Source organism: Salvelinus fontinalis, chromosome 37 (assembly GCF_029448725.1).
Source record: "Salvelinus fontinalis isolate EN_2023a chromosome 37, ASM2944872v1, whole genome shotgun sequence".
Lineage (NCBI taxonomy): Eukaryota > Metazoa > Chordata > Actinopteri > Salmoniformes > Salmonidae > Salvelinus > Salvelinus fontinalis.
Genome location: NC_074701.1, coordinates 13,844,283 through 13,860,909, shown reverse-complemented (window position 1 = coordinate 13,860,909; position 16,627 = coordinate 13,844,283). Strand labels below are relative to the sequence as shown.

At 43.1% G+C, this 16,627-nt stretch overlaps 1 protein-coding gene across 1 annotated transcript; it reads left to right on the top strand.

The window, feature by feature from the left end:
- Nucleotides 1–4,817: 4,817 nt before the first annotated feature.
- LOC129836183 (protein STPG4-like) lies at nt 4,818–14,033 on the top strand. The gene is made up of 7 exons (XM_055902034.1): nt 4,818–5,139; nt 5,470–5,535; nt 5,798–6,049; nt 6,224–6,288; nt 6,530–6,575; nt 8,417–8,521; nt 8,837–14,033. Exons 1-7 carry the CDS (start codon nt 5,065–5,067, stop codon nt 8,945–8,947), a joined length of 720 nt encoding a protein of 239 aa, XP_055758009.1. The 5' UTR covers nt 4,818–5,064; the 3' UTR covers nt 8,948–14,033.
- Nucleotides 14,034–16,627: the final 2,594 nt, after the last annotated feature.

Sequence of the window (16,627 nt, the reverse complement as noted above, 5' to 3'; positions counted from 1 at the left end):
TTTGAAAATTGTCTTTTCTCAACCGTAATGGATTGTTGCCTTTGTGTAATAGTTAACTTTTTGTATGAAGGAAAGCTGTTTGTTTTGATAAACATTAATTTTGCATAGGACTTGATATGAAAGATACTCACTAAAGTGACCAGGTAAATTCCACGAGCACAGAATGTCTCAGCCAATGCCTCTTAACATTCAGCTAAGCTCCGATCAAATTTGTAGTCCATTAAAAATAAATGGAGTTGGTGGCTCAAAGGATTATATTAATATTACTCCATTAGATCACCAATTTACTGTCCAGGTCTTGCTAACTGGCTGCATTATCTGATCATATTGGCTTGGTACTAGGCAGAGGCTGACTGCCTCGTGTCTTTGGCACAAGTCTTCAACACGAGATGCCTGAATTGCAGGTATGCATGTCGGCACACTAAGGCTGTAAATCGATCAGTGCTCATTTGTTAAATGTTGACTTTGTTAATTTGCAGAGATGCTAACTTTGAAGATGAAATAAAGCTCTTGTGTAACTCACCTGTGCTTCTTGATCCTCTGTACCTGTCACCATGCATGGTGACTTACTGAAGTTCTAGCTATTAACGGTCAATCAGGAAGTACCATACAGCACTGAGTGGGCCTGGAAAGGTTGCTCTTTGCCAGCAAGGCAATAGGATTACTCACAATAACATACTTTTGAGAACCCCATGTATTATGACCAAATAGTGCACAAAAAATGCATTTGACACGTTTCTCACCTTGAGAGGCTATTATATGGTGCGAATTGCTCTAACGATCATAAACTTGTTTTTCCTTCTCAGTAAGGTGTTGAGTGTGACTTGTTATACACAGTTCAATGAGATGCAAATGGTCTTGTAACAGATTTGACAAGATCAAACATCGGATCATGTGTGTTTTTTAGTCTCATATGACATTGTGCCGACCCAGAAGATTTGATCTTGCTCTCCGAGGCCAAAGTGACTTAAGTCCTAATCAGGTCAATACCCCCAAGGCCATGGACAAATGAAGGCTCAGAGGAAGGAGAGGACCATCAGTGAATTTCATAAAAGAGAAACATTAAAATGAACCTTTTTAGATAATACTATACCAAATGAATCATGTCACCAAATAATTTAAACACTTTTGCAATAAAGGTCTACATTAGCATCAGCAGCACTCTGTAGTGTAGCACCATGGTGTAGCCAGAGGACAGCTAGCTTCCGTCCTCCTCTGGTTACATTGACTTCAATACAAAACCTAGAAGGCTCATGGTTCTCACCCCCTTCCATAGACTTCCATAGTAATTATGACAACTTCAGGAGAACGTTGCAGCATGAACTGACATGTTGTCCTTCTAATCAAAGGATCAGATAATTAATCTTGTACTGAAAGCATAAGCTACAGCTAGCTAGCACTACAGTGCATAAAGTGTGGTGAGTATTTGACTCAAAGAGGAAGACAGTATTTGAGCAGTTGTGAAAAATTCAAGAGAAGCTAGACAGAGCTTGGTTGTATTTAAAAAAAAAAAAATCTTTCACTTAGCTAGTGAATGCAGTTATCTAGTTTAGCCTACTCAAACACCCGGCTCAAACAAAATGGGATGCTGAGCTAGGTAGCTGGCTATGGATGGCCAACACTGGAACTCTTCTAAGTCAAAGGAAGCTTTTGGTTTTATTAATTTATTGCCACCGGGGCCCAAAAAACTGATATACTGCTTTCTGACTGTACACCGTACTGCATGATTGTAGCGGGTTTACTAACGTGTTAGTTCTAGTTTGTTGACTATGACATGACAATCATGTAGGCTGTGTGTGGCTGTTAGCGGTCATGATATTAAAATGCCAACTATTAAGGTTTGGAAAGGTTTTTTCGACTGGTTACAGACAGCTGATGTGTTGTGCACTGAAGTCCACAATCGAAGGGAAAAGGTGAGAGGAGAGCGCATAGATGGTTGCGAATTATATATTCAACGAGCAGTGATCATGTTGTTTTTATGTGGCTCCTATGAAGGTGAACTGTGTTTGTGTGTGATCAGCGGTGTATTCACTATGCCGATTCTGTTGAAAAATGTAAATAGGATTAGGATTAATTGGGATTAATTGTTCAGCAGTCTTATGACTTGGGGGTAGAATCTGTTAAGGAGCCTTTTGGACCTAGACTTGGCACTCTGGTACCGCTTGCCGTGCGGTAGCAGAGAGAACAGTCTATGATTCATGTAGTAGCCTAAACCTATCGATTGACAGTCATCCAATATGCTGATATAGAAATAAGGCCATGCTCATAAAAAAATTTAAAATATCAACCTCCCTCATCTTAAACAGCACCGACCGCCACTGCCGCTGGCCCGATGATATTCCAGGGTGCGTTCCCAGAGCATGCGCAGAACGGCTGGCAGGTATATTCACGAAAATGTTCAACCTCTCCTTGTCCCAGTCTGTAATCCCCACGTTTTAAGATCACCACCATCATTCCTGTCCCCAAGAACTCTAAGGCTTCGTGCCACAATGACTACTGTCCTGTAGCATCCGAGAGGCTGGTTATGGCACACACCAATTCCATCATTCCAGACACCCTAAACCCACTCCAAATAGCATACTGCCCCAACAGATCCATAGAGAACTCCATCTCAATTGCACTCCACACTGCCCTCAACCACCTAGATAAGAGCAATACCTATATGACAATGCTGTTGCATTGGCTACATCTCAACACCATTGTCCCCTCCAAGCTCGTCACCAAGCTTAGGACCTTGGGACTGAACACTTCCCTCTGCAACTGGACTGTGGACTTTCTGACGGGCCAACCCCAAGTGGTGAGGGTAGGCAACATCACCTCCGCCACACTGACCCTCAACACGGGGACCCCACAGGGGTGTGTACTTAGTCCCCTCCTGTACTCCCTGTTCACTCACGACTACAACACCATCATCCACATCGACGGGGCTGCAGTGGAGCTGGTCGAGAGCTTCAAGTTCCTCGGTGTCCAAATCACACACAAGTTCTGAAGTTCTACAGCTGTACCAACAGCTGTACCATTGAGAGCATTTTGACTGGCTGCATCAGTGTTTGGTATGGCAATAGCACCGCCCTCGATCGCATGGCGCTACAGAGGGTGGTGCGGACTGCCGAATAACATCCCTGGGGCCGAGCTCCCTGCCATCCAGGACCTCTATATCAGGTGTTGTGGAAGGAAGGCCTGGAAAATCGTTAAAGACTCCAACCACCCAAGCCATAGACTGTTTTCGCTGCTACCGCACGGCAGGCGGTTACTGGCGTATCAAGTCTGACACCAACAAGCTCCTGAACAGCTTCTATCCCCATGCCATAAGACTGCTAAATAGCTAACTAAATAGCTACACAGACTATCTGAGTTGACCTTTGTATTTATTCTTGATTTTGCACTGTCTCTATGTATCAGTGTTGCTTGCGTCCCTCCCCTCGCCCCAGTGACAATAGTCACCTTCAAAGCATCGTTATCTTTCGCCCCACAAAAGCCGCGACCCTTGCAGAGCAAGGGAAACAGCTACGTCAAGGTCTCAGAGTGTGTGACACCACCGATTGAAATGCTGTTAGCGCGCGTCGCTAAATAGCTAGCCATTTCACACCGATTACATCTATAGGGCCCTACACGCTATGCACACTGATACTCCAACACACATACAAACACTCACTCTATAATTTGCTGACACACACACATAAAACGCACATACATTTATACTGACTCTACACACACCCACTCACATACAATCATCATATAGGCTGCTGCTACTCTGTTTATCATATATCCTGATGCTTAGTCACCTTACCTCTATACATATCTACCTCTATGGATCCAGTATCCCTGCACATTGTAAATATGGTACTGGAACTGACCCTGTGTATAGTATGTTAACTTACTTTATCGTGTTCTTCTTATTTCTTATTTCTTATATTATTTCTTATTGTGTGTTTTTGTTCTACCTTGTTATTTTTAGTCTTACATTGTTATTGATTAATGCATCGTTGGGGTTAGAGCTTGCAATAAAGGCCTTTCACTGTACTTGTGCATGTGACATTAAAAACATGAAACTTGAAATGAGACTCCCTTGACAAGCAGTGTAAACATGAATTCCTGGCTACTTGAAATCATATGCTCCATGTAGCTTAGCAACGGGGCAGAACATTTTGCTACTGCTCCCACAAATATCTTAGCCGGCTCTCCAGTCTAGATTATGTTTTTTAGTTCTAGTGTGTTGCACAGCACTTACACTGCATACCACTCAGCTGTACGTGCTATGAGGCGAAGAGAGTTTGGACTAGGCCACAAGTGCTTATAATATAGGGGCCCCTTACTTGAGTTATTCAACCTGGCCATAACCCTCTGAGAAGAAATCTGATATAATGTCTAATAAAAACGTCTAACTTTATTTTATGAAGGGTTTTCATACATACGTGATGTGTCTATATGACCACCCAAATTTGTTTGGTAGAAGTGTGCTATGCATCTAGTAATAGCTGCATACCACTCATTCTCACTGATACTCTGTGGCTGCGTTTAGACAGGCAACCCAATTCTGATCTGTTTTTCACAAATTGGTATTTGGACCAATCACATCACATCTTTTTCAGAGCTGATCTGATTGGTCAAAATACCGATTAGTGAAAAAAATATCAGATTTGGGCTGACTGTCTCAGCACAGCCATTCACACTTATTTAAAGATCCAGATGGGATTACAACTAACCTACCAAAAAGTAGCCTAAAGATGATTGTCGCACCATAATATATTATCCTATTGTGACATGCCACTAGAAAACCATTTATGACACATTTTTAACCTGGTCGTGCAGTAGGCCTGTGTGACGTTACAAAGGAAACACTGTCACAGTAACTATGACAATATTCATTTGTGTCATTATCAACATCTTAAACTTCGACCTGGGTCACACAGTGTCCGCTGCATCTCACAGTGTCAGCTTGTTGAAAAATGGATTGTTGGTGGGGCTGCTACTAGTAACAGTCACGGTCTGAGAAGCTGTAACTCTATCGCTGTTGAACAAACAGCAGACGGCAAAGTGCATACACACAGTACTGGGAAAACAATGACCGTAGGAAAAAATATTTCCAAAGTTAGTGACATATCCCGCGATGATGCGTCATGCAGGACAGAGGAGAGGGTAAGCTTGAGACTAGTCAGTGTTATTTTGTATCTTTGTCATGAAAAAATAGGTTTGTTGAGAGCAGAAATAGGCTGTGAAAAGTGTTATCGTCTTTGCACTCAGGAGGAGTTGGCAGTCATAGGATATTATGACTGTACACTGAAGTTGGATTCAGTCTCTTGGCAAAGAAATACAATAGCTATAGGTATTCATGACTAAAATGTCACTAAAATGTAGATGTAGAAATAAATTGAGTCGGTTATTTTGTCACGTATTCCTAAAAATACAGTCCATAAACAAGACTTTAGCCTGTATTACAAGCCTTTTTTTACTGTGTGGCCTTTCTAGCATCTACAGGGCAATGAGAAAGGGGACCAGTGTGACAGAGGCAGATGGTGGATGGGTACTTTGAAAGTAGGTATTTTCAGTGAGGGGAAAAAAACAACAGTTGGTTTCAGTCAAGCATCTTCACACAGTTCTACTATTAAGATTATGGAAATATGTAGAATTTATGTAATATTAAAAGATTAGATAAAACTCTCTATCCAGTGCATTTAAAGGTGATGCTGTCCAAAAAAATGACTTCTCAATCTCCTTTTCCCGTATATGCGGGGAATCATGTGTGCAGGAGATATTTTTCAAAAAATACATTTTCCTCTCATTCGCATCCCTCCAGGATACGCCCATCCCTGGGAGTTACCACATCCGGGACTTCATTGAGGAGGCTGGCCTGAATCCGGTCCGTAGGACGTATGGCTTTAAGGGTACGGGGAGAGACACCAAGATGCAGATGCGTAAGGGGGACTTGCTGCTGCCGGGAGCCTATTGCTTCACTGACTCCACCCAGGAGGCCCTCAAATGCCAGGCCTCCTACTCCTTTAAGAGCTGCACCCGCCCAAAAAACTACACTCTGGGTATCCGCGACAAGGTGGGGAGAGGATGGGAAGGGGACAAGAGGAGGGGGACCAGGGGAGGTGGTGTGGGGGAAAGGAGATGGGGAGGCGGGGAGAAGGGGATGTTATCAGCATTCATGTATCTTCTAATAATGCAGTTTTATTTGACATTTTAACCTGAATGTTTTATATTGTCCATCTTTGTCCAGGAAATAGACCTTTCACCATGCCACTACAATGTGACCCAGAAACCAGTGCCCAAGATACCCTGCAAGTAAGCACCTGTCCTGCACAATCTGTCATTATCATTTTTACACTTTCAAATCATCCTTTGAATCACAGCAAGCAGACTGCCTCTGATTCATCTCCTTGATATATGAATCATCCCCTTGATATCTTTTTCCTGTACAAATAACCAGCTGACCTCTCCTTTCCAGTACCACACAACAGGTCTGGCCTCTTCTCTACAGCACCTATTCTCCTCTCCAACCACTCTCTCTCTTCTTTCCTTGCAGACACGTGATGTTTCGTTCGGCAGTGCAGCGTGCCAGCTTTCTGCCTGTGAGTATCTCGTCTCCACTAGCTATGACTAAGCCCCTTACGTTGCCAACAAAGGCTTGCAGACCTACGTGTTTCAGTCGGTTTGGTTATGACACCCATAACAGAGTCTGTTAGAGACCTACAGTATGTTATGGAGGTTACGGTATATTATCTCTGACCGCATTCGATGCCTATTATGGCACTGTGTTGATCGATGTTACAAGTTCGGTTGCACTGTGTGTGCTGCAGTGTGCAGCAAGTGCGTCCGCACATATTTGAGCAGTGTTGGCAGCTCTCTCGCGTTAACAGAGAAGGAAATGTGTTGGGAAATCTCAAGGGTATCATTACTCTGTAGTAGGGAGCTTTTCTCACCGCTAGTGGTGTGTCAGGGCTAGTCCAAAGCAACTTTATTGTCAAAGGTTAAACAGTTCAACAAGTCCCGTGGCAATCATATTTGTAGCCACAGCCATTCAGACAGCTGTCTGCTTGATGAATTGAAGCAGGTTCGCCATATATCAGGGGGTCAAGGGTCACAGAGTCTTAATGTTTTACACTGAAAATAGTCAGCCAGCGAATACCTATCAATCTCATTGAAATGAGCCACGGAGGATTTTTTATTGGATTTCTCTTTGCAGGCTGTGAAATAGATTTTCACATATTCACAGAAATATCCCCAGGATTTAAGGCATTGCAAACCCAACAAAGAGGGGGGTTGTTTTTTTCTCATGATTTGACTTAATTTCTTCATCCTCGGGCCTAAATGTGCCCCAGATTTGTTTGTGTGCACTGTGCAGTGTCTGTGCAGATGCAACTCCGAACAAACCATGTTTGGAGACTTTATTTCTGCTTTATTTTTATTTATTCCTATCTGGGATTATTTAAATAAAATCTTTATTGTTTGGCCATAGCCTGTGATAAAGTTTTGTGGTCGAAGAGAACAGCTCAGGGTATCTGCACTATGCACACGTGGCGTATCTATGGGAATAGAGGTGTCGAGGACCTTCGCTGCGGCATTGTCCTTCTTGACACACATAATTAATGAAAGGTCAAAGGTTCAGCAGACATTTGCGGCATGGGCCAGTTATCTGTGCCACACCGGGAGAATGTGGCGCTCGCTCCGACAGCAGCGAAAGTAGGCCAGGCGCCTTGCACAGAGGCAGATCACCAGGACAGCTCATCATGGGCAGGCAAGTGTGCTTTGGTCCTCTGTGTCCTTTCTAAAAGCTCCTGTGAAATACACCTGCCTTAACACCTTCACCGCAGATCAGCCCCCCTGAGGGCTGTCGGGCAGGCGGGGGTGAGGCAGATCAAGTGAACTTGCCCAGCGCAATCAAATGGCAAATAATGACTAGCTATAGCTAGCTAGTTTGAGCTCAGGGACGTAGAACGGCTTATTTTTCTCTTCTTTTTTCTTCTTCTCTCGTTCTTTGTGCTATGAATCACCGCATCAGGAGGGCTAGGGATGGATTACTGGCTCAGCGACATAAAAATGTTTTATGTCACGAACGGGAAAGGCTAGGATAGGCTGTGTGCTATTTTCTGCTTGTGGCCAACAGTGTGTGTTAGTGGGCAGCAGGGGAAAATGAGAGCTGGAAGCCATTGAAATAAAGTAGTTTGAAACTCACGTAATTCATATAATGTATATGCCGTGGATCAAGTATAAATAGCCATACAATATGAACTGCCTCACTGATCCAACTTCCAACTTTAGCCCTTGAATACTTATACAATCGTGATTCATGCCAGTAAATAATCTTCAAGACAACCATTCAACCTTGGTCCCTCTGAGCATTTTTCTTTGCCTGTGTGAGTGAGTTAGCCTGTTGTAAATAGTGAATCAAATGGTTCCTGTTTGTATTCAGAGAGAGGGCCCTGCTCCTGGACATTACAATATGAGGACGGGCCCGACCAAAGGAGTCACGTCCTGTTTCAGATCCACTGTGCCCCGTCTTCACAGTGTACGCTCGGTGAGTCACACACACACACACACACACACACACACACACACACACACACACACACACACACACACACACACACACACACACACACACACACACACACACACACACACACACACACACACACACACACAGTCACCTTCGCCACCATTGAGAGTAGTCACACTCTCCTAAGCATAATGTCACTTCAGATAGTTATAAAAATGTAAACAGAAGCTGTCATTTTTAAAGCTATGTTATTCTCTCTCCCACAGTAATAATACGTGAAGACCTAGCTAGCTGTGCTTTTTTTAGTGACTGTTTGTTGACCTTGTTTGGCAGAGGACTCCAGGACCGGGGACCTATGAGCCGTCCTGGCAGATGGGTCACCGTCTGGGGACGGAGGCCAACATGGGCAGGGCCCACGGTCTCTTCTTCCGCAATGTCTTCTAGATCGTCCAACAAGTGTCATCCAGCCATCCCTTTTTATGACTCCCTAGTTCCCCCACTTCTACTGTCTGATAGAATGCACGTGACACTGGGTGATCATGTAGTTTATTTTCCCTCTGAGTAAAGAACCCTGATTTCGTTGTCAAATGCACTTGACTACATTTACCCACAAACGCATCTCTTATTATTACCAGACACATAGGCCTACCATTATCAAATGCATTTGTTTTGCCTTAGTCAATTTTAGAGACACTAACCAGGGAAACGAAACAATATTCATCTGCATTGCAACCCTGGTTGCCTGAGGGCTGGATTCAATCCGTAGAAGATCGGCGTTAGAGCGGGATTGAAATTTAAAGCCAGTGTTTTCACATAGACTGTATTCATGTTAAAAGATGCATATCTCGGCTCTATCGAACATTTCCTAAAAATGTCCGATCTTCGGCACTACGGATTGAATCCAGCCCTTTGTACTTCTGCCTACCCCAGTTTCTCTCCCTCTCTCTCTGCTGGCAGCCTGTCTGGCAGGCTGTTGTGCCTCCACACTATCTGCTGTGCTATGCACTCGTGAGTGAGGGGGGAAATGCAGTTCAGTCATCCATCACATGCACATAGCTGGCATGCTGCACATTCAACATTAGCGGAGCAGCCAGTGTCACACCACGAAAGGGCTATTCTTATCACTACCTATCCTTACTGTCAATGAAAAAAACTCACACGGGATCATGTTGGACTCAGGTTACACTGACATAGACCATAGCCTTGATAGGAATCAGGCCTGTGGAAGGTAGGCCAAGTAGTTGTTTTTAAAAAAACATTTATTTTTTTTACAATAGATCGTTTCGGTCCTGGATGCTCTGATAGTCTGAAACCACAAGAGAAAATACTCTTCTCTCTGTGCAGCTATGAGATACAAAAAAAAAAACGAAACAGGGAGTACTTGTTCTTGACGTCTTTTGAGACATGACTATGTATCTCACTCGTTCCATTGCCCTGTATAGATGTCAGTTCAAAATGTCTGCATTCTCGCAATATTCCCAAACATATCCACAATGTCATTATCTTAGCACATCAGTTTAAACATTCCAACACTTCGCGTCCTTGTCTTCAGCTAGCGACACATACGAGCGGCTCAAGTGTTTCAAGAGCAGGGCTCTTATTGACTTTGTCATTATGTAGGGGACTAAGGAGAACACTTTGAGGCTGACAGAAAGACATCCCTATTAACATGGGCTATAAGCCTGGTCCTGTAAGTGGGTAAATCCCTTTGGATTTAAACAAAACTGTTGTTACATGTTTGCCAATGAAAGAAGTGCTCAGAAAGTTACTTTTTTGGACATGAATGCCAAAACATTGAGGAAATAAAAGGTGCTCAAAATTGACCCATTTTGCAATCCCCACCATACCATGAGACATCCATGTCTTCATCACTGGAAAATATAAACAGTTGAGTTTGATATAATTTAAAACCTTACAAACATTTCTGGTGGATGCATCATCGCTGTAGGCTGTGGTCAGGTGAACACTATAGCCAGCAACTGGTAGCCTAGTGGTTAGAGAAGCGAGCCAGAGGGTTGCTGGCATCGTCCTAGTTACCATCACCCTTGTACAAGGCCCCAAACCCCCATATTGAGGACTTAGCACGACCCCTCTTTTAGGTCCTGAGTCAATGAAAGACATTGGTTAGGCTGACCACAATGCCTAGCGCCATTTATACCTGGTTCTAACATGTGTCCTGATCTTGTCCACATTCCCATTGTGCCCACATTTTCAAACATGTGTCACTTACATCATCCATCTGCTGTGTCTGCATTGTGACCAGATTTCCTGGTCCTTCCCTGAATACACATTATTTTACAGATATTCTTTCAAAATAAGATTGATCCGGGTCAACAGCATCAATGTAACAGTATAACTTTAAACCGTCCCCTCGCCCCGACCCGGGCGCGAAACAAGGACCTTCTGCACACATCAACAACAGTCACCCACGAAGCGTCGTTACCCATCGCTCCGCAAAAGCCGCGGCCCTTGCAGAGCAAGGGGAAACACTACTTCTAGGTTTCAGAGCAAGTGACGTAACTGATTGAAACGCTATTAGCGCGTACCCGCTAACTAGCTAGCCATTTCACATCCGTTACACAGGCAACCCAAACATGACCTGATTTCTGGAATAGCTAAATGAATTCAGGATAATATTGGGGTGACATGATACTGGATGTTTTTAAAATCCTCCAATCCTTATAATTGGCAGCTTTGAACAGGAAGTGACCCGACATCAAACCGAGCAGTTCAAAGAAATTGCCATACTATTTGTGTTTTCCAATGTTTGAGGTAAGGACGTCTGTCCTGAATTGGCTCATACTGTCTCTGGAGATACAACAACACATCACTCTAAAGATTGATGAACCCACGACGCCAAACGAGCGAAAACAGCCTTTGTTTACAATGCAATGAACCAAGATGGCCACCCCCACACAATCTACTGCTGCTTCCTCCCTTCCTTGTATTACATGACCACCGTGAAAAACTCCAGCCCTCTCACGTAGCCCAATGGTAAGACATGAAGACAGAGCTGTCATGGAGTATTGTTCACTTATGTCCTCTCCGGCAGGGTCACATCCATTCCCATCGCCACCACGGTGTTGACGGCTGGCTAAAGAATTCAGAAGGCAGCATGACACCAAGGCAGATGACCAGGTATCTCTTTACCATGTAATTGACAGGTGCGATAGGCCGGACATTACAGCTCTATTAAATGACATATTAAAGTTTAATAAGGTTGAATAGGCTGCTGTTAGTGAAACAAGGGGTCATTGTTTATCCCGTAATGACGCTGGCATGATGTTGTGCACATGGACACGGACCAAGGCTGTTTGAGGGCGATCAGGTGAGTCGGATTGGTGAAATAGAACCCGGGGGGCAAGGTTGGTGATAGCTCTGCTGCTGTACCTCATTTACACTAACTGGCTAACCTCAAAACATTATCAAGGAGAATACGTTTCAATTGGATACCTGCTGCTTCAATGGCTGCTGCCTCGTGTGTCAACATCGTTGAATGTATTGTTTGATTGCCGGTTCCTTTACTGATTGTTAAAGAGATATGACCATGTAGGTTTATGTGAAAACCCACACCAATGACCTAACATAATTGCCCTCCAGGCCTGAAGTTCAGATTGCCACACATTACCTATTGTTAGCATCCACTCTATTAAAGGTCCAATGCAGCCATTTTTATCCCAATATCAAATCCTTTCTGGGTAACAATTAAGTACCTTACTGTGATTGTTTTAAATTAAAATGGTCAAAAAGAAGAGACAAAATGCTTCTTGGCAAAGAACACTTTCTCAATCAATAATTTTGCTAGGACTGTCTGGAGTAGGGAGGGGAAAACTGAAAAATATCTGTTATTGGTCTATTAACAAATGTACAACATGATGATGTCACCAGGCAGGCCAAAACTACATCTCACCACAACAGGCTGAAATTTCAGGCAGTCATTTCAAATAGCTCTTGCACTACAAGGGCATATTTTTGTTCAACCTCATAGTGTGGAAATATATATACACTACCGTTCAAAAGTTTGGGGTCACTTAGAAATTTGAAAGAAAAGCAAATGTTTTGTCTACACTATATTTCTGATCAATTTGATGTTATTTTAATGGTCAGAAAATGTGCTTTTCTTTCAAAAACAAGGACATTTCTAAGTGACCCCAAACTTTTAAATGGTAGTGTAAATATACAGTACCAGTCAAAAGTTTGGACACATCTACTCATTCAAGGGTTTTTCTTTATTTTGACTATTTTCTACATTGTAGAATAATAGTGAAGACATCAAAACTATGAAATAACACATATGGAAGTATGCAGTAACCAAAAAAGTGTTAAATATTTTATCTTTGGATTATTGAAGTAATGATGTAATGATGGACTGTCATTTCTCTTTGCCTATTTGAGCTGTTCTTGCCATAATATGGACTTGGTCTTTTACCAAATATGGCTATGTTCTGTATACCAAACCTACCTTGTCACAACACAACTGATTGGCTCAGATGCAATAAGAAGGAAAGAAATTCTACAACTTAAATTTTAACATACAGTTGAAGTCAGAAGTTTACATACACCTTAGCCAAAAACATTTCAACTCAGTTTTTCACAATTCCTGACATTTAATCCTAGTAAAAAATCCCTGTCTTAGGTCAGTTAGGATCACCACTTTATTTTAAGAATGTGAAATGTCAGAATAATAATAGAGAGAATGATTTATTTCAGCTTTTATTTCTTTCATCACATTCCCAGTGGGTCAGAAGTTTACATACACTCAATTAGTATTTGGTAGCATTGCCTTTAAAATGTTTAACTTGGGTCAAACCAGACTTGCGGAGAACTACACATTTTTTTCTGAGGTCTTTGCTGATTTCTTTTGATTTTCCCATGATGTCAAGCAAAGAGGCACTGAGTTTGAAGGTAGGCCTTGAAATACATCCACAGGTACACTTCCAATTCACTCATATGATGTCAATTAGCCTATCAGAAGCTTCTAAAGCCATGACAACATTTTCTGGAATTTTCCAAGCTGTTTAAAGGCACAGTCAACTTAGTTTATGTAAACTTCTGACCCACTGGAATTGTGATACAGTGAATTATAAGTGAAATAATCTGTCTGTAAACAATTGTTGGAAAAATTACTTGTGTCATGCACAAAGTAGATGTCCTAACAAACTTGACAAAACTATAGTTTGTTAACAAGAAATGTATGGAGTGGTTGAAAAATGAGTTTTAATGACTCCAACCGAAGTGTATGTAAACTTCCAACTTCAAATGTATATACACTACCGGTCAAAAGTTTTAGAACACCTACTCATTCAAGGGTTTTTCTTTAGTTTTACTATTTTCTACATTGTAGAATAATAATGAAGACATAAAAAAAAAAAAAAGGTTAATTGAAATGCATTCCAGGTGACTACCTTATGAAGCTGGTTGAGAGAATGCCAAGAGTGTGCAAAGCTGGCATCAAGGCAATGGGTGGCTACTATGAAGAATCTCAAATATAAAATATATTTGATTTGTTTAACAGATTTTTGGTTACTACATGATTCCCTATGTGTTATTTCATAGTTTTGATGTCTTCACTATTATTCTACAACCTAGAAAATAGTAAAAAATAAAGAAAAACCCTTGAATGAGTAGGTGTTCAAAAATTTTGACCGGTAGTATATATATATATATATATAAATAAAACACAGGGAAATCACATTTTTGACTGCACTGGGCCTTTAACTTCCCTCTGCCCTACAATAACCCCCTGGATGTTGGCAGTCTCATAAGGTTGCTCCCTTTTTCTCCTGAATACCACCCCACATACAGTACAGTAAAGGGCTAATCATAGAAAACGAATTACTAGAACATTGCCGTGTTCTGGAGGTCGTTAAACTTCCTAGTAATTCAATTTCTATAGGGACAAAACTCTTGGCATGCTTCATATGAAACAGTAGTACAGTTTTCTAAAATGTTGGTATCATACATTTTGGTACTGTGATACTGGTACAAAGTGCAACACTACTTTGAAATCCTGTTGTTTCCCACACCCTCAGGGGTGTAACTGGGCCCGGACACCTGACCCCCCTCTCAGCCCCAACAGTGCACAAGTAGAGCGACCAGGGACCTGGCCGCCCAGCCACCCCTGAGGGTAACCAGAGTACCCTGCCAAGGCCACCTGACATCACATGAAGCAGCCACACAGCAGACACAGCCACTGGGACCCACCTATACATAGGGGAGAACAAAGACCTAGGGACAATCCAAGCTATTAAGAGGCAATTACGTTGTCTCTGCAGACGTGCTGCTCACGTCTGCAGCACACATAGGTAAGTCACACACAAAGCACACGTAGAATCAGATCTAAGGCTGGTATTATGCTCCAAACGGTCTCCGCAGCGAAGCATCACTGGAGCCGCGCGTTCATAAAGTTACAACCTACAACCTACAACATGCACAAAAACAATCTATGAACGTAGGTGTGTGGTAAAGTCACAACGTGGTTTCGGGAGTACGTCTAGTTCAGTATAAATTGAGCCTTAGCCTCCTCTGAGGCTCCAATACAAATGACTGCTGATCATATCTGGACTGTCCGGGGGTATCGTCGGACGGGGCCACAATGTCTCCCGACCCCTCCTGTCTCAGCCTCCAGTATTTATGCTGCAGTAGTTTATGTGTCGGGGGGCTAGGGTCAGTCTGTTATATCTGGTGTATTTCTCCTGTCTTATCCGGTGTCCTGTGTGAATTTAAGTATGCTCTCTCTAATTCTCTCTCTCTTTCTTTCTCTCTCTCGGAGGACCTGAGCCCTAGGACCATGCCTCAGGACTACCTGGCCTGATGACTCCTTGCTGTCCCCAGTCCACCTGGCCCGTGCTGCTGCTCCAGTTTCAACTGTTCTGCCTGCGGCTATGGAACCCTGTCCTGTTCAGCGGATGTGCTACCTGTCCCAGACCTGCCTTTTTCAACTCTCTAGAGATAGCAGGAGCGGTAGAGATACTCTGAATGATCGGCTATGAAAAGCTAACTGACATTTACTCCTGAGGTGCTGACCTGTTGCACCCTCGACAACCACTGTGATTATTATTATTTGACCCTGCTGGTCATATATGAACATTTGAACATCTTGGCCATGTTCTGTTATAATCTCCATCCGGCACAGTCAAGAAGAGGACTGGCCACCCCTCGTAGCCTGGTTCCTATCTAGGTTTCTTCCTAGGTTCTGGCCTTCCTAGGGAGTTTTTCCTAGCCACCGTACTTCTACACCTGCATTGCTTGCTGTTTGGGGTTTTAGGCTGGGTTTCTGTACAGCACTTTGTGACATCAGCTGATGTAAGAAGGGCTTAATAAATACATTTGATTGATTGATTGGAGAATACAGAACTCTTCTCTCTAATTGTTGCCTCCCCTAGCCTACTATACAGTACTGGGTGTGTGTAAAGTGTTTTAGAAGGCACGTAGGCTAATTATTCAGCCTGGCGATGAGCAAAACTGTCCGGAGCCCTTCGTCATCTGATGTCGTCCTGAGAGGCTTTGCGGCAGGCAGGCCTATTCATAAATACGTCTCCTTTTACCAGCCTTGTCATGGCTGTCCTGACCGCGCCACAATATAGAACATTCCACAACCGCATGGATTAGGCCAGCTGTCTCCTTGGGGATCCCCAGCCATTTCATGTGATCTATTCGAGCTAACACACCTGAATCAACTCGTCAACTAACTATCAAGTCCTTGACTGGTGAATCAGGTCCACTAGTTCAGGGCTACAACAAAATGTTGAAATATCTGGGGGTCCCCGAGGAGAGGTTAGAAAACCTCTGGATTAAGTCATTAATCTCCAACCCACCGGCCAGACGCAGTTGTCACACACGGGCTACTGAGGGGGAGGACAGAGGGAGAGAGTGGTGGAGGTCGTAGAGGCAGGGATCAGTAAAAAATGTGTCGATCGCCAACTTAAAACGGGGGCGTGCAGGTGGCTTTTGATGTGTGAGCGATGTAGGCCTATGTGAAACAGACAGACTTAAATGCTCTTCAGTCATAACTCTATCCTGGTGCGTGAAAGGGTTAATAAATTGTGCTTGCAGAGAAGAGACTGGGATTCTTCTTCTCTAAACAGAAATCAATGTACAGAGAACAGCAGCCTCATACGCAGA

Excerpts from the sequence above, each read along its gene's own strand:
- LOC129836183 (XM_055902034.1), top strand. The coding sequence starts at position 5,065 with ATGACCGTAGGAAAAAATATTTCCAAAGTTAGTGACATATCCCGCGAT. Across the intron at positions 5,140-5,469 it reads CATGCAGGACAGAGGAGAGG|CATCTACAGGGCAATGAGAA; the intron begins GTAAGCTTGAGA and ends TGGCCTTTCTAG. Across the intron at positions 6,576-8,416 it reads AGCGTGCCAGCTTTCTGCCT|AGAGAGGGCCCTGCTCCTGG; the intron begins GTGAGTATCTCG and ends GTTTGTATTCAG.